Source organism: Lycorma delicatula, chromosome 2 (genome assembly GCF_047948215.1).
Source record: "Lycorma delicatula isolate Av1 chromosome 2, ASM4794821v1, whole genome shotgun sequence".
Lineage (NCBI taxonomy): Eukaryota > Metazoa > Arthropoda > Insecta > Hemiptera > Fulgoridae > Lycorma > Lycorma delicatula.
Window position 1 is genome coordinate 64155446 of NC_134456.1, and position 25063 is coordinate 64180508.

At 31.9% G+C, this 25063-nt stretch overlaps 1 protein-coding gene across 1 annotated transcript; it reads left to right on the forward strand.

Moving 5' to 3' along the window:
• The first annotated feature begins 4719 nt into the window (after positions 1 to 4719).
• Positions 4720 to 24306, forward strand: mRpL28 (mitochondrial ribosomal protein L28). Its single transcript, XM_075355434.1, has 6 exons — positions 4720 to 4891; positions 5091 to 5263; positions 14973 to 15234; positions 19993 to 20136; positions 22219 to 22397; positions 24154 to 24306. The coding sequence occupies exons 1-6, from the start codon at positions 4868 to 4870 to the stop codon at positions 24227 to 24229; spliced, it is 858 nt and encodes a 285-aa protein (XP_075211549.1). The 5' UTR covers positions 4720 to 4867; the 3' UTR covers positions 24230 to 24306.
• Positions 24307 to 25063: the final 757 nt, after the last annotated feature.

A 25063-nucleotide genomic window follows, 5' to 3' on the forward strand; every position in this document is an offset into this window, starting at 1 on the left:
TCCACCTTATTCTGCTCCTTTCCCAGGAGCTTGGTAAACACAGGTAGGTGTCTTTATCCCTGTTTAGCCATTCCGAGTCCGCCTCCATTTGGAACTACTTTTTGATTCTGTTTCTTCTTTGCTGCTGCGGTACATCCAGGTTTCTTTACCCGAGGCTGTAGTTACCCCCTCATGTGACTGCCTCTTCATCCAACGTATGAGCCTTTTCCTTAATATTGCCTACTTATTTCCATACCCAATAATATTATAAGTAATTGACATAATCTAATAAACGTAAATAAACATAAACATGAACATAAACATTGTAATAAAATACAATGGGCCTCTGGCGACCTGTGCTACATGAAGTGAACGATGCACAAAAATATTTACAAACAAAGGGGGTCGACATAAAACTGTGCGCTCAGAAAGTAAGTGTTTTGCAGACTGTATTGATATAGAAACGAGAGGAATTAATAACTTATAGACAGCGCTATAAGTTATGAAAAAAATATTTGTGAAGACCTTGGCATTTCCATGGAACCTCAGAGGCGCAAAACGAGAAGGCACATTTTTGACAACGAAAATAGAGATGCCAACTTGTCCCATGAAAATGAGTTGAGACGGAAGCTGTTTTCTACATTAGATAGAATAATTGTAGAAATTTGTGAGAGGTTTCAGCAGCTACGGAATTTGGCGGAAAATTTTCCCTATCTAACGCGGGCTATACTACTAGATTCCGATGATATTGAATGTAATCTAGACTACAATCTACCGAAATTGACGAACAGGACTTCAAACTCGAACGAGCTCGACTACGGGCTTTCATAGCGGCCACAGTCAACGAAAATAAATTAATTAATGTGGATCCATTTGGATTGTTACAATTTATTGTGAAATCCAAGCTGAAAGATCCTCTACCCAATATTATAATAATGCTCCGAATATTCCTCACAATTGCCATAAGCAATGCCAGCTGTGAAAGAAGTTTTTCAAAATTGAAGTTGATCAAAGATTATTTACGCCAACAATAAGAACTTTAAGGCTAACCAATCTGGCTATTTCGTCGATTGAGAAAGAAGTATGTGATGCTATAGACATTGATTGTGCTACAAAAAACTTTTCTCTTAGAAAAAGAAGACGAATAAAGTTTTAGTTAGACAGAAGTTTTATTTTTAATTCTACTAATTTTTCAATAAAAATATTTATCGTAACAGTATCGTTCTAGTTCTAATTGGAAGTTGATTTGTATTACATTATATTCGCTATTATTCGTTCTGTGTTGTTAATTTTATTATATAATAACTTAATTTTGTCGACGCATATCATCAATGTTGTATATATATATATATCTATATATATATATATATATATATATCAATAAGTGGCATACGTGTAAGAACTTTTGTAACAAATGTGTTAATTATATTATAAAACATACGTATATGACTTCTTTATTTGTACCCTGTACAATACACAATAAAAAATTTATTCTTGCCGAAAATTTCTTTAAAATTTATTTAAATTTTGGAGTCTTTTGGATTTAAATATCTAAATGAGGGGACGGCAAATTTGGCCTACGCCCCGGGCGGCTGAAATCCACGCTACGCCACTGCTTAACATTTTTAATTTTTTAAATACTGCATCAACCTATGTGATTCAAATTTATGGGCTCCAACCTACGATTAAACTGATCATTTTTTCATCTGAAATACTATCGTTCTGTCTTTTTGAGATAGCTTTTAGAGATGTTAGAGATGTTAGAGATGCTGGTATATTTCAGATAGAATAAAAATCTAATGTTGACACCACATGACTTCTTTGTATACCTATTAAATTACATATACACATTTTTTTTTTAAATGAAAAGCACAAAATTTTAGTTCATTAATAACTTCTGATTTTTTTTTATTGTTATTATTATTTAATTTTATTTTTACAATATATTATTACAAAAAAAAAGTTAAAAAAAAGGAGATGAAGTCTGATTCGAACCGTTGTGTCTCCCCTTGTAAGATCCAAATATTTAATTAATTAAAATTTTATTTGGCTGTAACTCTGGAACCAATGAAAATAAGTACCACTTATTATATATCGTTGAAAAGCTTTCAATGAGGGCTTATTACTGAAGTTAAGAAAAAGCCAAAAATCCAAATTTGTTTGATTTTGGGCTTTTTTGGACACTTTTGGTTCAGTCGATTGCAGTCAAAAGAGGAGGTGCACAACTACATGTTATAACAGTCCCAAATCAAATATTTCAACATCCTACAGCTAATCGTTTTTGAGTTACTCCAGATATTTACGTACGTATGTATCTCGAGAGACGTCACGCCGAAACTAGTCAAAATGTATTCAGTGGTGGTCAAACGGATATTTCCGTTGAAATCTGAAAACCTAAATTTTTCGCGATCACAAAACTTCCTTTATTTCGTACAAGGAAGTAGAAATAATTCTACGAATATTTAATGATGACTAGCTAAACGTTTTATGAAGATACGTTCAAGCAAAACAATACGGTTTAATTGTTTTATAAGAATTTGTCCCTACAAAATAGTCAAAAATTCTCAATACAGGCAACAGAAATGATTAAGAAGGGGAATCCTATCCATATGGTAGATGTATACCAGCCTGAAAGTCATAGCGCAATGGTTTTGTGTATATTTAAAGTTAAATAATTACATTGAAAATTTTTTTAAACGAAAAATTTTGTAGTCTTTTTGAAGCGTCCATCCAATAAAATTATCTAGCTTCCATCATTATATATAATGTACCTCCTTCATATGCTTGCTGACTAATTACTAATCAGTTAGGAAAAAAGAAGAGTATTAGAATATTAAAGTAAAAAGAAGCTATTTTTTTATTCTGTTTAGGATAACCAATAATTTTGATCCAACACATATCAATCTATTCATTTATTTCAGTAGAGAGAGAATAATTTTGCTCTACGTAACCTATTCGTGTAAGATCGACTCATCTTTATTACAGAAATTACCAAAAGTAAATTCCAGAACATCATTTATCCGAAAACATATTCGCATTTCCAAACAATTTCTAGGCTCTTACTGGATGATAGAAAAAAGTAGCGGAACATCCAACCTATTTGTCGTTGGATGGCAGAAATGTAGCTATCCAGCGACAAAGTTGGACGGAACTACTTCTTTTTCAATACAACGAGTTGTAAATGTTTGTGACGAATAATGAGACATCTTTTAACCCATCAAATTTTGATACATTTCTTAAATGATCACGTCCTAAAATGATGACATCCAAGCCGTACGGATGGTAAGGCAGATGCACCGGAGCGGGACGGTGATTGCAATGCACCGGTTCTAAATTTCGAACAGCTGCCCATTTCCCGCCTGCGGAGGAGGCTTTACAGCCTCGCGATGAAGCATGGCAGCAATAATGGCACGCCAAAACTAAGGGTAGTTCCTTGTATAGATTTATACAGGACTTGGGGGGATGGTGCGCCTCTAGTTTGTTTTTAAGGGCAACGGGAGCCCAAATGCTCTCCAACCACGCGAATTTGATCCGATATTTGTTTCGGTTCCATCTGGCAGCTGATGAGCTGTGCGTCTGCGGGGAGGTCTAGTCGAACTGAACAGTTTGACTGCCCAGCTCTTGGTGGAGCCAGAACTCAGGCCACCCTGGAACTTATAGGTCAAGGGAAAAATTGGTCAATCATAGGCGGCGAGTCAATGTGGCGTGAGCCCCATTGTCAGACAGTGTGGGAGTTCTTTGATGCCGTTGCTTTGTTCAACCGGCATCAGTAGTTTAAGGGATATAAGACTCCTACCGCTTGCTGTAGGAAGCTACCCTCGAGAAATGGATGGCCATTGGTCAAATATTGCTCCACGCGCTATAATATGGTGGACAGGTACTTGCTGGTATTCAGCGATCTAGGCGTGGCAGAAAGTTGCTGTCCTTGACGAAATAAATTTTAATTTATTTACAGTCATATATTTTAGTATGTAGACGGGGTGTGCCTACCCATTTTTGTAATATATGACAAGTGAGCGGTGGTGGGACACGCAAGCGAGTGGTGTAGGGCACCACGCTTATTCCGTTCACGCAGTTAGGTAAGCTCTAGGAGCTAATCAGGATATTGGTCGCTAAACCGTTTTGAGGAACAATATCCGTTTGTGGCACGGACATTCGGTCTTATGCTTTAGGGCGACCGAATGGGGTGGTGGTGGGAGAAATACCAGACAAACCAAGTAACAGGCTTACACCCAATTACAGCAGTTTATTTTAGATGAAATCTATAATAACGAATTCTCTCCGAAAAGCTCTTTGGATGAAAAAACTCAAGTATTTTGAAAGTATTATTTAAGTTCTAATTATTGTTAATATTAATAATTCGTAATATGTAATAACTTTATTATTAGAGCTATAAGTTGGTTTCAGACCATTGTAGAAGTTAATTAAATATCACATAACTTTATCCCCGCAGATTTTACATAACCCATATCTCAACTCTAAAAGACCTTTTTTTAAATAAATAATGTATTTCATAATTCGATCATTACATTTTATTTTTGAAGTATTTCTTAAAGTTTTTGTATTCCATCTTGCTTTAATTTTATTTAATCGTGATTTAATTCAAATTCAGTGAAGCATTAATTACCAACTATTTAACCATTTGTGGACATGTTAACACTTACCTGTTATGTGAACTGTTGCAAACATACCGTTCCATCTAATAGGCTGCACGATTACACCACGATTCGGATTTGACTATAAGCGTACATCGTATCACGTTCTTATTCAAAGTGTGGTTATACTGTGTTTTTGTGATGAATATTGGTTATTTAGTCCACTGTAGAAGAAGTTAATTAACCAGAGCTGTTGTATTACAATTTGCACATGTTATTGATCTATCAACAAGATGGCTGCGACAGAACTTCTAAAGGTATGTTTATTTAGGCTTATGTCTTGTGGAGAAGATTTTTCACCCTCTGATGTTTTTTTGGTACTATAATAATTGTATTGCAGTGAATTGAGTTGTATATGGATTTGTTTTGTCTTTAATTAAATTATTTATTTAAAAAAATATCAATGTATGTATACATTTAACCCCCAAAAAATAAATAACGTTTTTCTATTTTTAGGCTAATAGACTTTATCGTTTCAAGAAACTTGATATTCTGGATGATAATTTAAGGTGTAAGTTACCAGAAGCATACAAAAAATTTTACAGAGAATGGCGGTTGACAGTGCCTAGCCCAGTGAATTACATACCAAGGTCTGAGAAATGGGAAAGAAACCCAGAGACTGGTGTAGTGTGAGTATGATACATTTATTTATTTTTTTTTTGTCTTCTTGATGCAGCTCTCCAAGATTCCCTATCTAGTGCTAGTCGTTTCATTTCACTATACCCTCTACATCCTACATCCTTAACAATTTGTTTTACATATTCCAAACGTGGCCTGCCTACACAATTTTTTCCTTCTACCTGTCCTTCCAATATTAAAGCGACTATTCCAAGATGCCTTAGTATGTGGCCTATAAGTCTGTCTCTTCTTTTAACTATATTTTTCCAAATGCTTCTTTCTTCATCTATTTGCCGCAATACCTCTTCATTTGTCACTTTATCCACCCATTTGATTTTTAACATTCTCCTATAGCACCACATTTCAACAGCTTCTAATCTTTTCTTCTCAGATACTCCGATTGTCCAAGTTTCACTTCCATATAAAGCGACACTCCAAACATATACTTTCAAAAATCTTTTCCTGACATTTAAATTAATTATTTATGTAAATAACATTTATTTAATAAATTTAACTGTTTTGTGTATTTACTTGTATGAAAATGTAAGATTTAAACTTTGTTGCTTGTGTCACATTATCGTGATTCTTTTTTCATTGAAGTAATTATCAAACAGTCCATTTTAATTATGTTATTTAACTTTATAAAATTATTAACTGTATAGTGTTCATTAAAAAATTGTTTTTTCTCTGCTCCACAAGTGTACTTGCTCTCATTACTAACAGAGTTTCTCTTATCTTTATGTTTTTTTGTTATTAATAAAAATGATTGTTGGTTTTATAAAGCTATTTTCAGATAAAAATAACTACAGCTTAGTGAAATGTCATTGTTTTTGCTCTTTTGATAAAACACTACTTTAGTCTACTATTTTGATGCATAATAAATATGTGTGTAGTGTTTCCTCAAAACCTGGTTTTCTTTAAGTTTGTTTTAAACAAAAAGAAAGACCAGTTTCTCGATTTAACAGGAAATGAGTATTAGTAAAAAAATCTATAAAATCATACTTTATTAGTAAAGTCTATAAAATCAAACTTTTGTAAATTAATTTCCTTTGATTGTACTGTGAAAATTAAAATAAATCAAATAAATCATTGCATTTTACGAGGAAAACTGAAAATGAGTGATTTTCTATTAAACATAAACTGTTCATTCAATTACGTTATATAAATTAATAAAATATTCTCTAATTATTAAACATAACTGTGAAAAAATAACGGCTTTCAATTGTAATTTTCTTATTCTTTAAGACTTTGGGGGTTGGCGTCCCCATGGGCCTAGCCTCTCCAGCCTTTCTTCCCACTACAAACTTAGCTGCTGAACACTCTACACTATACACATACACTACACCAAGAATACTACACAATTTACAACCTATACCCCTACACAACTACGTTACAACATTTTAGTCTATTTCCTCTTACACATACACTTGGTGATGTTGCGACACCTTACGAAGCGCAACCATAACCCAAGGTTGAAACTATCATGCTGACTGGTGAATGGCTCTACATACTGAATCTTGAACGATATCCTCTGGGCACCGGGCCAAACCCAGTTATATTTAGCTTGAGGTCCAGTATGCGTGCGCTCTGCTGGAGTTGTCCTTGTGGACTGGTACTCGTGGGACCAGAATTTCAGTTCCAAATATAAATCATGTGATGACTGAAAAACCACCAATTTTAGTCCAGTATTAAGGTCTTGGTCAGTTTTTTTTTACAAGGATAAAAGTCCTGCAAAAGAGAATTGTAAACAATCAGACATAAGTATAAAAACATTCATTTTGTTGTTCTTTGGAATAATCAGGAAGGTGGCTCAATTCATAAGGTCTCGGACCTTTCCTGATCAATAAGGTAGTAAGTAACTGGTGCTAGCGGTTCTCCCAAGAACATAAGAAAACAGAGATGGATCAATATTAATAGATACTCTCAGTGATGAACAAAGTAGATTGCTTCTACGTCTGATGAATATGGCTGGTATAAATATAAGTGTGATATTTATACCAGGTTTTATAATTCACATTATAAAACCTTGAATACTAATCGAGGAGTTATTTTTTGCCAGGATCTTCTTGAGATTGACATTAAAGAAATTGCAGAACTTCATCCCCAAGGTGTTACAGAAGTGAAGAGAATAGTGAAAAGTCAGAGTGGGATGGAAAAACCTACTCCCTCTCTTATTTTAACCTTCAACCTTCCCACACTGACAGAGAAAATTAAAGAAGGATACCTATTGGTTAGAGTACGATCATTCATTCCTAACCCATGGCGGTGTTTCCAGTGTCAAAAATATGGCCATATTACAACTGCAATGTATGCTAGATGTAATAAATAGATGCATGTATGTATAAATGTAATATATGTTAAATGTGCAATATATGCTAAATGTGCAAAAGAAGACCTCAAGGACACCGACTGTAAGGAGGAAGAAAAATGTGGAAACTGTGGGGGAACACATTCAGTTTGATCTAGAGATTGCCCAAGTTTTAAAAAAGAGAAAGCAATCTTGAAAATCTGTATTGAGAAAAAGATTTCTTTCCCAGCTGCCCGAAGAAAATATAAAAAGACACTTATCTCTCGAAACCTTGTTAAATTAGATGTTCCTTTTGCCGCTGCAACATCAAGTAAAGCCCCTGTATATGGAAACAACCAATAGTGCGGCTCATGCAGTGAGCTGAAAATGCTTGTTCAGATTTTATCTGATCAGGTTGCTTCACTTACTGCAACTATTTTTGAGTTAATGAAAACGAATAAGAAGTCGGTACTTACATCTACTGAAACTAACACTAGTGGGATTCCCCTGAAAGTTCCCGTCACTAAAGTTTTACCTTTGTGGACAGGGATAAATACAGCTGGTGGTAAACCACCAAATAAGCTCCCTATTAAAGGAGCCCAAACACTACTTCCTCTGGGATGTTATCTGCAACTTCCCATTTTTCAAAATTTCCCCCTCCAATGCCACGTTTACTGGAGTATATGGTAGAGGAACTGTCCGATCCTAGAGCATCGGAGTTTCTCAAAAAAATTTAAAAAGAAAAATGCATCACCTATAACTAATTTTGTCATATATTTATCTGTAATTCTGTATCCAATTAACTTCATTCATGAGCACTATTTGGTAGAACGTTAGAGGTCTTTGGTCCTGCACTGAAGATGTTAGTGTTGATGCCTCTGATGTGTTGAACACTCAGAGGCTATATCTGTGAGAGATACGATTGCCTTGTAGACAGTAGAGAGAGTGGTGGTGTAGCTATTTTCATGCGGAATGAGGTTCGGCTAAATGGATACCACTAGCTATCCTCATTCCTGCTGTTGCTGTTGAAATCTCACTCCCCTTTAAATTGCATATCTGCAATTTGTATTTCTCACAAAACTCTGAGTTCAATGCTCTAGAAATATCAAATCTCCTCACGCAAATTCCATTGCCTTCCTTAATAATAGGAGACATCAGTGCCCACCATATTTTCTGAGGCTCATCTTTCTGCTCCTGTCGAGGAAATATGTTAAACAGTCAGACAAGATTTGGACCTTTGCCTTCTGAATGATGGATCATACACAGTTATGTCTTCATCTGCTGGTACACTGTCAAACATCGACCTCTCCTTATGCTCACCAAATTTACTTCCTTGTTTTAATTGGTCTGCTTGTGACGATCTTCATGACAGTGACCACAGACCAATTACTATAGTTTTTGGTGTCCACAGCAAGGTGAATAAAAGACCACGTAGTTGGATTGTTGAAAAGGCAGATTGGAACAGTTGCCATAAAGCCTTCCCATCACAGTATGACGATGGTGAAGATGCCCTTGACGAACTTACATCTCTGATACTTGACAATGCTAATAAATATATCCCACAAACATCGGAAACCCAAGACGTCATTCTGTACCTTGGTAGAATGCTGACTGCCAAAATGCTAATAGCAATCGATGATGACAAGCACTGCACAAATTTAACCGCAGGCTTACAAATGAACACCTAGATTTGTACCGTAAGGCTAGAGCAGTATTGGGTATTCTTAGACGCTAAGAAGAAGTCATGGAGGAATTACATGGACACCATCTCACGCACTATTACCACATCTACTGTCTGGAAAAAGATCCATGCCATCTGCGGATCACCAAAACAATCCATTTTCAGACACATTCATGAAGGTGAACTCCTTACATCATCTACAGTGGCAAGTATTTTAGCAAATTGTTTCCGTTCGGTTTCCCTTACCTCATCATAGTACTGAATTTCAGATGTACAAATTACAGATGGAAGTACTATTGTTAAAAGTTGGTGTTCGGTCTGTAAATTAAATGTCCTATTTTAATTCAATGAGTGCCCTTAAAAACTCATGTGACACTTCCCTGGACCCGACAACATTCTTAATATGCTGTCATACCTTTCCAATTCAGCACTACTACACCTGTTATGTATTTATAATAGTTTATTCTCCTCATAAGTTTTCCATTTGGTTTGGTCAGAAGCCATTGTCGTACCAGTACTTAAATGTGGTAAAGACAAAGCAAATCCCTCAAGCTACTGCTCTGTCTCTTTGACAAGTGTTTTATGTAGTCATAGAAAGAATGGTGAACCACAGGCTCACATGGTACTTAGAGAGACATGGTCATGTATGTCTAGCACAATGAGGTTTCTGTCAAAGATGTTCTTCCATTGATCACTTAGTGTCACTGGAAGCATCTATTCAAAACACTTTCCTATTCCACCAGCACGTCGTTGCTATCTTCTTTGATATCAAGAAGGTTTACGACACAGCTTGGTGACGTGATATTCTTAACATCCTTAAAGAATGGGGAGTCAAGAGTTGTATGCTTGTATTTATCAGGGGTTTCTTAAATGATGAAATTTTCTGTGTTCTTGTTGGAAATTTCTTATCGGATAGTATCGTTTTGGAGAATGGAGTACCACAAGGAAATGTATTAAGTTCCACCTTGTTTGCTATAGCCATCAACAGTATTACTAAATGTGTGCAACCACCTGTTTCATGTTCGTTATTTGTTGATATTTTGCCATATATATTAGGTCCTGTTCAACAGCTACAGCAGAGAGACTACTACAGAACACAATATCTTTTCTTGAAGCTTGGTCCTAGGTTACCAGCTTCACTTTTTGACCTGAAAAAAAAAAGTGTAGCCTTTTCTCGCTTGTGGGTTCCTTTTATACCACAAATCTTTCTGAATGAAGAGCAAATTGCTATCCCTCATGATATTAAGTTTTTGGGTTTGTTTTTTGACAGCTGTCTTACATGGGTTAATCACATCAAACAATTAAAAACGAAATGTTCCAAACTGCTAGATGTGGTGCAAGCTGTTAGCAACACCAATTGGGGAGCCAATAGATCATGTATGTTGCGATTTTATTATTCCTTACTTCGTTTCTGGTTAGATTATGGTTGTATCACCTACTCTTCAGCGTGTAATACCATGCTGAATGTTAGATTCTGTACATCATGCTTTCTTCTATCTTGCTACAGGTGCTTTTAGATCAAGCCCTGTCACTAGCATACTTTTTGAGTGCAGTGAACCATCGCTTTGGAATAGATGTGACCAACTTGTAGCATCTTTGCCAGTCTTAAAGGGCAACCGAATCACCTGGCTTTTACCGCAGTTCTTGTGAATCTTAATTTACAAAAGTATGAAGTTTATCCACGTTTCACTGCACCTTTGGGTGTATGTACCCAGCGGTTACTAAGCTATTAAACATAGACATACCTCCTATTTTTCCAACATATCTCTGTTCATATTCTCCGTGGAGAATTAACCTTATAAATTTTATTTTTGATCTTACCATCTACAAGAAACAATCAACACCACCTATCGTCTTTCAGCAAAGTTTTCACCATATTTTTTCCAAAATAAACCCAGATGCAATAGTACACTCAGATTGATTGAAACAGAATGATAACCATTGAATACGCATTTATTCTTAATAGCAGAATCTATATGTTTGGTCTACCTAATATTACAAGTGTATTTATTTCAGGACTGTACGCCATCAGTAAGGCTTTGAATATCGTTAACCCAAAATACCATCATATCTTTATTTGTAGCAACTTGTGTAATGCACTCCAAGCTTTAGAAGATTTTTATTCCAGACATCTTTTGTTCACTGAAATCTGTAACACAATCGTTGAGTTGAACCATTACAACACACAAGTGAGTTTCTGTTGGATTCCTAGCCATATGGGAATTCCAGGTAATGAATGTGCAGATTCTGCTGCTAAAAACGTATGCAATCAACCTTCTTTCACCACTCGTGTTGCTGTATCTGACTATATTAATTGTATAAAACAGTCTCTTCGAGCAAAGTTGCAAGGTGACTGGATGGCTACCATTGATAACAAACTTTGACACATTCAAAATTGAAGAATTCTGTAACTAATAAATCATGAATTAAACATGACAGTTAGGCATCATGATGCAACTTCCATTTACAGACCACAGGTCTAGCCTTTGCACTGAACTGCATTTTGAAGATAATCCAAAACCTACAGATAGTACTGTTTGTGATGCACAACTCCGTGGTAGTCTAAGAAACAGTCTGCATCACTTTCACTTTGCTCTACAATTGTCCTATTTTTTTGGTCTCGGGAATGATGATTACTTCATTATGATGACTGAGCTATGGTTTTTTGGTTGTAGCTATACACTAGGTTCATCACCAGCTTTTACAGTCTTAAGAAAGTTAGGATCGACTTTGGGACACTTCTTCATGTCCTGTACAGCAGCAAAATAAATCTAACTGTTTAAGTAAAAGCAGCTTAGGTATAAATTTTCCAGCCATTCTGTGGAGGCCCAAATTATTTATTAAAATCATGCGCACGCAACCATGATTACTTCCAATGTCATCTACAGCTTCTCAGAGACAGCTGATTATTTTCCATTATCAAACTTAGGATGTTTTTAATGACATTTGGATTTTGGCTTGTTGATGATCTTAAATTTGCTGGTTTCTCTCAACTGAAGTACGATCTGCCAATAAAACGTTAATTTAGTTACAGAAGCACTGAAAACATTAATCCCTTTCGCTATGCCTTACCTCTATGAAAAGAGTTTTTCGTCTATGATTGCGCTAAAAATTAAATATAGGAATTGTCTTTTAGCACTTGAAAATAGTTTTCTTTTATGTATTTCTAACATAGATCCATGTTTGGCAGCGTTTCAGTATTTGTGACCCATTTTTCAATCATAATTTTCATTGCACCCCCCCCCTCTCGTATAATAAAAATATTTTTTGATGTTAAAGCTATGCTATGACCTTAATTACAAACCTTGCAACTTACCAAGAATAAGTAAATTTATTAATAATTGGTAACATCGATCTGCTGCATTGAAAAACCAGAATCGGTGCCTCTGTGTTTTACATCCACCATACTCAACATTCTCACAGCTTCGTGAGAAGTTCCGATTTGTCTCAAACATTCTGGAACGTCTGCACAAACGTGTTTAAATGCTGCACCTTGTTCAATTCCAGCCAGTCTCAGTCGAGTTGATCCTTTTAGCGCTGTGGTATCTTATCGTGAATGAGTATGTAGTAATTTGCATGTTAATTGCAATTTACGGTATTAAATATTCACGGCAGTAGATTTATACAGAATCATGGGTAAATTTTTAAGTGGGCATAAGTGAGCATTAGATGATAGTGAAGCATCAAGTGTACAGAAGAGTGTGGTTCCAAAAATATAATCAAGAAAATATTCTCAAGAATACTTAAATTTTGGGTTTACCATCATTGAAGTAAATGAGAAGAATGACACCCCTCTGTGTCATTTGCTCAAAACTTTTGGCAGCAGGCAGCATGAAACCCAATAAACAACATTTGGAAAGCTTCATAGTGAGTACGTTAACAAACCCGGACACTTCTTAGGATTAAAATTAAAATCATATGAAAAGCAAACATCATTTAAAAAAAAAAAACCAGTGTATGGAAGAGCTTTTGCCTCTTACAAAGTTTCATGTAAAATAGCTAGATGTAGAAAGCCTCACACCATTGGTGAAGAACTTATTTTGCCAACTGCAATTGAGATTGTAGAAACTGTGTTTGGATATAATTTTATCAAACAATTGCAGTCCATACTGCTATCAATTGATACTGTTGCCCGTTGAATTGGTGATATAGCTGAAGATGTACAGCATCAGCGTTTCTGGAAATTGTGTGACAAATTGTTTTTGAAGATGCTTATTTCATTGCCTATTTTCAATTTTGTGATAGTATGTCAGCAGTAGAAGAACTACTTTTCTGCAAACCAATAGAACTCAAAGCAAGAGCACTCGCATTATTTGCTATCTTAAATGATTTTATATACAAGGCAAATATAAAGTGGAAAAATTGCGTCAGAATATGCACTGGTGTTCGTTCAATGTCTGGAAGATTCCAAAGTATATAAGCAGTTGTGAAACAAAAATCTCCACAGTGTGTCTGGACACATTGCATGAGCCACAGAGAATCTCTGGCTTCCAAAGAAATGAGTTCTGGTCTGAATATTGTGCTAACAATGATTGTAACCGTAGTAAATTATATAAAAATGACACTCTTAAAATCAAGAATCTTTTCTGCACATCATAAAGACATGGGTGCGTTCAGCATTACTGCTTTATTGCAAGGCAAGTTGGTTATCACGTGGAAAATCTTTGCAATATGTTTAAGAATTAAGAGATGAAATTGCCATTTTTCTATAACAGGAAAACCAACAGGCAGCTGAGAAGTTTCAAGATGGTTTATTTGTGATGGAATTGAGCTACTTGCCTGTATGAAATTCAAGAAATTAAATACCTTGAATCTTCAAGGAGCAAATATACATATGTTGGATACGAGTGATAAAGATAATGCTTTTTGTAGAAAATTGGAATTGTGAAGCAGAAATTTATAGCAAAAAACATAGAAATGTTTGCGATGTATTTATTAAAACTTAGAAGGCTGAAGAACAGCATTTGAAAGTTGTTTTGTTAACCAGTGGAAATCATTTAGCCAAGGTGGCAAAGAGTTTTAAAAAGTATTTTCTTGCTGACAACAACTTAATAGCAAATTACAAGTAAGTTAGGGATTGATTTCAATATATTCCCTAAGGGCTCTCAACAGCCGAAGAAAAAATCTTCATACACTTCATGGCAAGTGGCAAAATCAAAAGACAATTTAATAATAAATCACTCTCTGAATTTTTGGCAGGGGTGGATGATGAGTTTTCTGCACTGAAAACAAGAGCATTTCATATACTATTACCATTTTCAACATTCTACCTTTGTGAAACTGGATTTTTTGCAGTGGCTGCTTTGGAGACAAAATATAGATCTCTATATAATACTTTCTTTTTAATATTCTTGTGCCCCTCATTTAGTGTTATCATGTTCAGCTGCGGAGGGGGAGGGGGGTGCACCCCGGTTGAGAAACACTGACAAAAGGAGAAACTTTTAAATAAAAAACAAATGCAACCTTCTCATTACATGTGTACTATAGTATAAAGTATACAACCTTCACTTTACATGTGTACTAATTAATGTAAATAAAATGTTTATAATAAATGATTTTTGTCTCATAAAATGATTTCATTATCTGTAACATTGTAGGTTAATTTTGTGACCCTCCTTTCATATCACTGCTATCCCCATGTGGGTCATGACCCCAGGAGAAACGCTTGTTTAAGTCACTTTTATTAAGATTAAATTGATTGTTAAAACTGTAATTTGTGACTGAGAATAAAGTAAATTATTATATTTTACAGGAGTCCTGTTCAGAACATCCCAATACTGCCGAAATATCCGGATGAATCACATAAAGGATTATGGGGTGGAGAAGGTGTTGTAGATGGTCTTATTCAAAAAAACAAAAAATATTACCCTAAGACACCACATTTTTGGTTTCCACAGTTGAAACGCTCTGTTATATATAGTGAAATTCTAAATAGATTCATGTCAACTATAGTGACAAATAGAACTATTAATCTTATACTTGACAATAATGGATTGGACCATTATCTTCTGAAGGTAATCAGTTTGTCATATTATAAAGAGAAAAACTTGTGCAAAAATATAAAAAATTATAGGTGTAATAAATACAAATGGAAGTAATGTTTTTAGTAGTTTCATAAGTGTTGGTTTTTATTCTATTTATTTGTTTTTTTTCTATTGATTTTTTTTCGTAGCATATAAAAATTACACTCTCATGATGATCCTAATCAAGAAGTATTTGTAGAATCCTGCTTGACTATTGATTACCGTTTTTTTATTGTTAATATTTGTTTTGTATTTATTTAAGTGATGGATATTTTACAGTCAATATATGCATCTAGTGTTAGATGTTTATTCTCTGTAAATGGTTCTAGAGTGTTTTTTTAAAATTTAATTTCAGTAACCATTAGTGTGTAGCTTGTTCACTGCATTTCTTAATTGAATACAATTTCAATTCTTTAATGCATTATGTTTTCAGTTCCTTTATTACAAAAAAGTGGATTAGAAAAAATGTTGCATATGTTTTTTTGTAAGGCTGTAGCTATTGAACTATTTTTCCCATTTGTTTAGATTTCGTATACATTATCAAAAATCTAATACTATCTATAAATCCCCACATACAACAGACACCTTCTTGATTTAGTTGGACCAAACTCAGTCATAATTTAATAACAGTGGGAAACAAAAAATATTTTTTTAAAAGCTTTTATTTAACTAGGTTTAGGAATAATCAAATCTTGCAACTGCTATATCTTTTGATCTATCGTATGAAAATCAATGAAATTTGGTACACGTATGTAACTTCGATGACAATACACCACTACAGTGTTGGAATTTGATATGACCCATCCCCATGCGCTACTCCTACGCTAAATTCATGCATTTAGTTGAAAATTTTTATTTCTCATGAACATGAGAAATGAAAATTGTATGAAAATGATTGAAATTTGTTACATGTATGTAACTTCCATGTGTAAAAATAAATATTTTTACTTTTTTTTTGTCTTTAAAAAATACAAAAAAAAAAACAAAAAAAATTACAAAAATATATTTGATTACATATAAAAATTATTTTTTTAAAAAGCTTTTAACTAATATTATTAACATTAATAAAAAAAGGAAACAAATTAGAAAAACCCTCTAAAAAGGAAAAAATAAAAATTAAATAAAATTGAAAATTAAAAAAAAAAAAAATATATATATATATATATATATATATATATTAACAAATATAAAAATGCACTGAAAAGTTAAAAATAAATTATATAAATATCTAATAAATAACCAATAAATAAATGTAATAATTATTAAATTTTAAAATTAAAAGTAATGAAAATATTTAGTTAAATAAAAGTGTGGCACAGTTTTTATAACAATGTTTTAGAATAAGTATTTATAGACATTTGCTGTATTTTAAAATATATTTTTTATTTAATGAGATTGTTTAGTGTATGTTTATACTTTATTTATCTGTAATAAAATAACTCAAGTTTTAATTCTTTGATGGTTCAAATTTGCACCGAGATGACCTTTAAGGGTTAATAAGATTAAAAAGAAAAATTAAGTTTAGAAATCTTGCACAAAGTTATTACATTTTGACGGTAATGTGAAAAATTATTAATTATTATCATTATTATAATTGTAATCGTAATTATGAATTTATTAAATAAAAATTCATAATTAAAATGAAACTTTTAGCGGAAAGAATGCATTCAATTTGGCATAGATTTCAAGCAGAATTCGAAGATGAACTTCAACTATGTGAGAATACGTACAAAGAAAGTGAATGGGTGCATTTTTCTAGATTGTTACTTGTATAGTCAGTCTCAACTGGACAGGTTCCAGCAGACCTTTCCGCCTCCTCGTGTCGTTATTGAAAATGAAAATTAATTGTTATAAAAATAAATGTTGTGTTGTTTTAAATAAATTATAAAAACTATGCCACGCTTTTATTTAACTAAATATTTTCATTACTTCTAATTTTAAAATTTAATAATTATTACATTTATTTATTAGATATTTATATAATTTATTTTTTTACTTTTCAGTGCATTTTTATATTTGTTAATGTATTATATTTTTTTCTTTAAAATTCTCAATTTGATTTAATTCTTATTTTTTTACTTTTTAGAGGGGTTTTCTAATTTGTTTCCTTTTTTTTATTAATGCTAATAGTTGTGTAAAAGTTTTTTAAAAAATAATTTTTTTTTCTCAGGAAGAAAAATATGTGATTCTGATAGTATTTTTTCTCCTGAATTCAAGTATGATATAGATTTTTCCATTAATAATAATAATAAAACACATGTTATAAAAGTTTAGTGATATCTTTCATTTGTATGTTTTCTTATAACTTCTTAAGAGGAAGGTTCCATAAAATATATAATGGTTGTAAGAAGAAAATGAGATACAATTGATATAGCCAAAATTTAGTATTATAATTATTTAGCTTACTTATTATTAAGTAATTAAACTTTTTCTGATAAGAAAGGAGCTGGCCTACAATCTTATTCTTCTTGGCATAACCTTTTTGTAACAGTTTTGATTGTAGCACGGTGAATTTTAAAACAGCCTGCAGGTAAGTAAGTTAAATATAATTAATTTTACTCGATTATACGTTTTGTCTGTAAAATATTATGTAATAAATACATGTAATATGTATTCAGAGTGCATTCCAGATGTTTTTAATGCATTTAGAGCAGTTGATTGATAAAAATATTTAAATTAGATGAGTTGATACAGTTAATAATTAGTACTGGTGATGTAAAATTAGATATGCAAAAAGAGCTTCTAATTCATACTTACGGCTAATACTGTTTAATTCTATAGTACAAACCAGTCTTTTATCGTCCCTCCTTGCCTGTGATGTTACCCGGGGCAGGTATTATGCAACCGGCACGACGTTCCTGCTTAATTAATATACTTGCATTCAATTTTATGTTATGCAAAAATTTCTATATTTTACTTTACTTATCTTATTATAAAGAGTGTAAAGTGTACTCTTTACTTGTATACAGCATATCTACTGAAAAAATGGTGGGTATATTTCTTACACAACCTATTTTGCGTCTTATTTCAACAACCATTTTGTAATATAAAACTTGATTAAGATTTTAAATTTCACTTTATTTGTAAACTATTTACATTCTTGTTCATACAGAAAAAAATGTAATTTTATCTTAACAACTTAATTGAATAAGCCTTAATGAAAACATGGAGCTGATTTGGTTTAATGTCTTCAACCTTTTTAGGCAATTGAACATCTTTCAACTTTCCAAAATTATAAGCACCTTAATTCAGTTAAAAAAAAAAAAATTATATATATGCGTAAACCACTTCATTCCTTTTTTTGGTTTAATAAACTGACAGATCTAAAAATAAATAAAATTTCAAAAACCTTATATTAACTCCATTTTGTACATATGTTGTAATAACGGATCCCAGTTAATACTTGAATAAATCAATTTTTTTTAATTTATATTTATATTAATAAATATAAATAAATAATAATTTATATTTATATTTTATTTGTTCATTTTAAAATAAGCTAATTTAATTTTGTCCCATTTGAAGAATGTTCCATTTAAAGTAAATTCTTTCATAATATTTATGTCCACATCAGTTTAAAACCCGGTTTTTATTTTAATAATAATTACACCTGCTGTTAACTTATTTTATCATTGGTTTTATTCATGGATGGTTTACAGGAAAAATTTTATATCAGTAAAAAAATTATCAGAATAACAAGATAACTGTCATTTTAAAACTTAAATTTACATTTACAAAAATTATAATTTTCGTAAGTGTAAATTTATTTTACACTGGTGACACTGGTCAACATGCACTGGCTACAGTGTAGGCTTCAGCTGTTGAACTATTATTCCCATTCGTTTAAATTTAGTATACATTATAAAAAATCTAATATTATTTACAAATCCCCGTATACAAAAGACACCTTGATTCAATTGGACCCAAGTCCAAGTCATATAATTTGATAACAGACCAAACACCTTATTGGTCATATAATCATAAGAGATCTATTATTTTTATCGAAACATTTTGCTTTACTCTAATTATAATTTTAAACTATGCATAATTTCTTGCTGTTGCTTATTTATTCTTTTGCTCTGCTGTAAAGGAACATTATAGTTTAATAATGTAAATTACAGTAGCTCTTCACAATGTTTTTACAGGTAAGGTGCTTTAGAAAATCCTTTCACTCTGTAAAAACAAATTTCTCTTTTTAATTCTGTGGTCTGTATTTATATGATAGCTGAAAAATCTTTAAATATGAAACAACAGAAAATATGTACAGTTGATTTTTTTTTATGTGGTTGTTATTTATTTATACTTGAGGATATATCTTCTTTTGGTTTCTGATGTGGGTAGGAGTTTACACCTATGATAAAAAGGCATTTTAGTTTTCAGAAAATATTTTAGTAGCTAGGTTTCTGGTAATTGTTTATATAATTTATAGGAAAAAACTAACATTTTATTTTATTAAAATAAAATAAAATTGAACCCTTATTGAACCGAGTAAAATTAAAAAAACTAAGATTTAATAATACTCTTATACATTTTAGTTACTGTAATGTTTTAGTTACAATTCTATTTATTCATTAAATAAATGATTGAAAAAACACTGATTGTTATGAGTGCATTTATGGATTTTTCTTTTTGTCTGACATTTTCTTAAACCAGAAAATTCCATAACTATTTCTTTAGAACTTAAATTATAGATAACGATAAGTAATCTTATTATTTTGTAAATGTATGTATTGATTTGTGTTTATTTAGTCAAAGGCATGTGACATACAGTCAGAACTAGGAGTTAAACTGAAGAGAAAAATGTTGTTAGCATTATATAATAAGGACCTATATAATGATGATCCAGTTAAAAAAGAGCAAGTTTACAATAAATATAAAGATTATTTGGTTGATGTAAGTAAATAATAAAATTAACTTTCTTTAAAAACAATTTGAAATTTCTTTATGTGAGCTGTCGGTTTTAATTCTTTTACTTTTAGTAATCTTCTCTCACTTGAATTTTTTTATTACATATGTGACTGAAAAGTTATTTACAAATTTTATTAATTTATAATGTTTTTAATGGTAATGTATTCTTCATTCAATTTGTACTTAAGTATATAGGTTTTTCCGTTGATAGATGCAGGTATTTTTTAGGGAATCTGGCCTTGTTTTTAGGTAGTCCATTTGTACCTAGAAAAAACATTATAGTATAGTATAAACAGCATAGTAATCTCTCTTGTCATATATTCTGCCTCCTACCCCTTTTCTAATTTATTCTTTAGTAATGCTCCATTCAGAGACATATTGTAAATGCCATTTTTTTTTTAATCTCATAATATGAAGTATAAGGAGAGGTTAGTATGGGAAAAAATTTTGGAAAGTAAGTAGTCTCTAGTCCCATTCCATATAATTGGTCTTTTTGTTTCTTTATGATGTGATTTTATATTTAGAAATAGCATTAATAAGTAGTAAACATCAGAAGGAACTGGTAAACTGGTATCAGTTGCTTGCAGATATGAACTTATGAAATAATTAAACTTATATGTAAACATCAGAATTTCTGGATAAGTTATTAAACATTCTGTTGTATAAATGTTCTTCACAGCATGTTCTTGTTTTCCTAAAATTTAGCAAATAATATTACATAAGTTATGAAATATAAGAATAGTTGCAACAAAGAGAATAAGTCAAATCAAGAACCTCCCTCTGAAGATTGAATTGATGAAATAATTGTGTACTGTAGGCTTTAGGGAAATGAAAAATAGTGAAGTCTGTGGTCCAAGAGATTTCCTTACAGGCTCATTAAATATGTGACACATGATATCCTTGCCTGTATACTAGTGGACGCTTTTTTATCATGATCTCAAGATTGGTTTGTAACCTATTTGCAAAAATGATCATCGAATGTTTATATAACATGGCATATGCGATGTATAGATTAACAATGTTTATATAACAGTTTACATAAATATTACATGATTGTTGAATCTGAGCAGAGGAATTATGGTGTTAACCGTTGAAGGGGAGGCAGTATTAACATAGACAATAGTAACATCTTTATGCTACTCCATATTTTTATTTGGATTGCTAGAGATAATTTGATGGTTGTAGAGAGTGAAGAAAGAAATTGGAAATGTTTATCCTAGTCAGGTATGGCACATTTTATTCTATACTTTGTAACATAGTATAACTCAGACCAAAAATATGGACAATCACTGGGTCTCCAAAATAAATTAAGATAATTAAATTTTATTTACATAAAATGTACAAATAAGTATTCATATTAATTATAAAACTGTATAATTGTAAAAAAAAATATAAAAATTGTATTAATCCATAAAATAAATAATGACCTATATATTTTTCATTAAATTAAAAACTTCAAATTAAATAATAAGTATAGCAAATGAGATGAACTGAGTATTAGAAATATATAAACCTATTAAAAAGAAACATTTTTCAAATGAGACCTGGACATTAATAATAAAAAGATGCCACAGGAATTTAATGACATAAATTACAAAGCAAGAAAAACAAGATCATCCCTTTGTGTGTATATATGTTTAAATGTGCAATTAAAAAAACTGGATGTTAAGCTTAGCTCAATAAAGGGAGGTGCAGATAGTTCACTTACTTATCAAACCATGAACAGATCTACTTGTAAAGGAAGATTAAATCACATTTAGGTCATTAAGAAATTTTTTGTTGGTATTGTTGCTAACATTGCTGTTTAGTAAGTCAATCAGCATTAATTAATTTCCTAATACCTGTTCAATAAGAGAACAGGCTGCTTGAGCAGTTTATATAAATAACCACCCTTAGTTTTAAAAATTGTGTGACCCTATAGGGTACATGTGAACAACCCTAGGGTTATGCACACATGGTAAATGAAACTAAGCCCATTTGATTTATTGGTTTAAATTACAAGAAGTTTGTAAATTGAAAAAGATAAAAAACATTTTGAAGTGTTAATGTTAATTGTATTATTTACAGTACTCTAAAGAGGATATTGAATGGTATGGTTTAAATATGTATGAAGCATTAATGAAATTGGAAAATGATGCTGAAGCAGTATCACCTCAACCAATGAAACATCTGTTTAGAAAGCAACTTATAGATCAGTTGAAACAAGAGTTAATTGATGAGATGACCACTTCTGCTACTCTTAAAGCGTACGTATTGATATTTACCAAGTAAATCTAGTTAAAATTAAAAAAGTCTCACCATGTCAAAATTACTTAAAAAATTTAAAAAAATTCTTAATTACATTTGAGGTAAGAAACATAAATCTAGGATGATATATTTCTTACACTAACCAAAATATTTAAATCATAATAAAATTACATAAGATAAATTTAGCAGTAGTGGCATTTATAAAATTAATTCTAATTATAAAAAAAATATTAGTAAAACTACGAGAGCAGTTCGGAAAGTAACCTCAGTTACTCACTATATGGGAAGGAGTGGGGGTAGCACTACTGTTTTTGTACAGATGTACGCGAGAGGCCAGTTGGCATCCAGCCGTAGCAGTAGCAAGGTCATGTGATCGCACGTTGATTTTCTGTGGCTTGTTAAAATGTGCGCTGTAATAGAAAACCCTGCGACGTGTGAAGTGTGTGCTGTTATAAGATTTCTCATGGCAAAAAAATACGGCAGATATTCATTGGAACTTTGCGCTGCATATGGACGAAATATTATGAGTGAAGGAGTTGTATGCAATTGGGTTCGTTCATTCATTCAAAAGTGGACGAAGAAACGTGCATGATGAAGAAAGGAGTGGCAGTCCATCTATGGTCAATCATAAACTGGTTCAAAAGACTGATGCCAAAGTGTGTGAAAATCAATGTTTTACCATCTTGGAGCTTTTCAATGAATTCCCGCAAATTTCCAGGACTGTTTTGTTCGAGGTAGTGACGGAAAAGTTAGGCTACCGTAAGTAAGGAACAGGTGGAGATTTTTTACAGCCATAATTTCTAAGTTAGTGACAAGGTACGATAAGTACCTAAATTTTAATGGTAATTATGTTGAAAAGAACTGTGTTTTATTTATAACCAAATGGAGGTTACTTTCTGAACAGCCCTTGTAATATGTCATTTAAATATAGATTTTTGAAACATTTAAGAGCCTATAGAGATAAAATAAAGAATTTTTCAAATGTTGGTGATTACCTCATTACCCATAGTTACAAATATAGATATAATAATTATAGTTACAAATATAGAAAATAATTTAGAAATATAGGGAATAATAAATTAAATTATTTAGTAAAATATATTTACAAATATAAATTACACACTAATAAATGAATATGCAAATTTTGAAAATTATAAATTGGCTCATCTGATCTATTTAATATCAGATTTTATATATAATGAAAGTCATGCATTGCTTAATATATTATTTTAAAAGCTGATACTATATGAATTTTAAAATACCTTTTTTTATGTATTGGTAAGTTTGCTTGTTGTTAATTTACTATGTTCACAAGTAGTTTCAGAAGTTATGTTACAATAATTTTGATGAATACACCTACCACAATTTGGCTTTCTTAATTTTTTTTCAGTTTTAAGAGCAACAGTAAATTGAGATTTTGTTTATTGCATTAAATATGTTGTGTGCAACATAGTATGCCGTAATGTAAACTAATAAATACTATATTTCATTAAAGTTTAAAAAGCAAACAAAAATTTATATGTTGTATTTTTACAATTTTAAGAATTTAAAAAGGTATTTGCATGGTGTCTTAACTCTTGGAAATCAACTTATCTTAAAAGCATCCATCAGATTATTTTCTTGGTTTATGAATTTATGCATTCAGTAATGTAACACAACTTTCCACAATATAGAAGTTATTTTATCTGATTTTATTTTTAATGATTTAATTCTCATTCTAATGATAACATTTTTTGCTTTGTGTATTTTTTTTAGAGAAACTTCAAAGAGATCTTGGTTATCAAAAATTAATCCTTTTTCTAGTAGTCAGGAATCACCAAAAACTAAGTAAATTATGTTTATCAGTTAGTCTGTATCATAGAACTATGAGAATATAATTTTTGTTAAATAAATATATTGTCAAAAGCATTTCTTAAGTGTTTTTGTTATTTTTAACCATTTTGCTGTTAGGCAGTTAAGATTGAGTTCTACAATATTCTCAATTCTTCAGCTTCATCATCTATTAATATATGAAGAGAGCATGTACAAAAGAACAAACTGATAATATGATTCTAATGTAAGTATTTTTTGTGTTTGTTTGTTCTCCTGCTTCTGTAGGCTGGCTCAACAATCAAGTATTACTTAGCCCCAGGGGAGTGTCCTTGCGACTCTAATGAACCTCCCCACCTACCGACAGCACATCTGGCATGGCAGGTCAGCTTTCTGGTTCAGGATCTTATCCTTATTTTTATCTTGCCTCTGCTTCTAACCGCTAAGGCCAGGGATACCAGGCCCGGTTATACTGTTCCCAGCAGCTGGGTCTCAGTCATTATGTTTTTTTCTTAAAGTAATTCCTCCCACCTTTTGTAATCCACTTCCTTTGCTTGTTTAACCTCAGCCACAAATCTCTCTATTGTCAGCCATTCCTCTTTACCTGTCAGCATGTACTTCGTTGTAGTTTTTGGGGTAATTTCTTGTATGTTATATCTTGCCTTTAGATCCTCTCAACATGCACATTCAAAAAGGTGTGGCAAAGAGTGTCCTCTTGACCACAGTACAGACAATTTGGGAGGTCCCTTCTTTTAAACCTGTGTAAGTACACACCAAATCTTTCATGACCGTAGAAAAATTGTGACAGGTAGTATTCCCCATTGCCGTGTTTCCCCTCAGCCACAGCCCTATCTCA

What these genes read in the sequence shown, in the direction of transcription:
- mRpL28 (XM_075355434.1), top strand. Translation starts at nt 4,868, where the DNA reads ATGGCTGCGACAGAACTTCTAAAG. An exon ending in AACCCAGAGACTGGTGTAGT is followed by an intron (nt 5,264 to 14,972) that starts GTGAGTATGATA and finishes TATATTTTACAG; the next exon opens with GAGTCCTGTTCAGAACATCC. An exon ending in ACTTCTGCTACTCTTAAAGC is followed by an intron (nt 22,398 to 24,153) that starts GTACGTATTGAT and finishes TATTTTTTTTAG; the next exon opens with AGAAACTTCAAAGAGATCTT.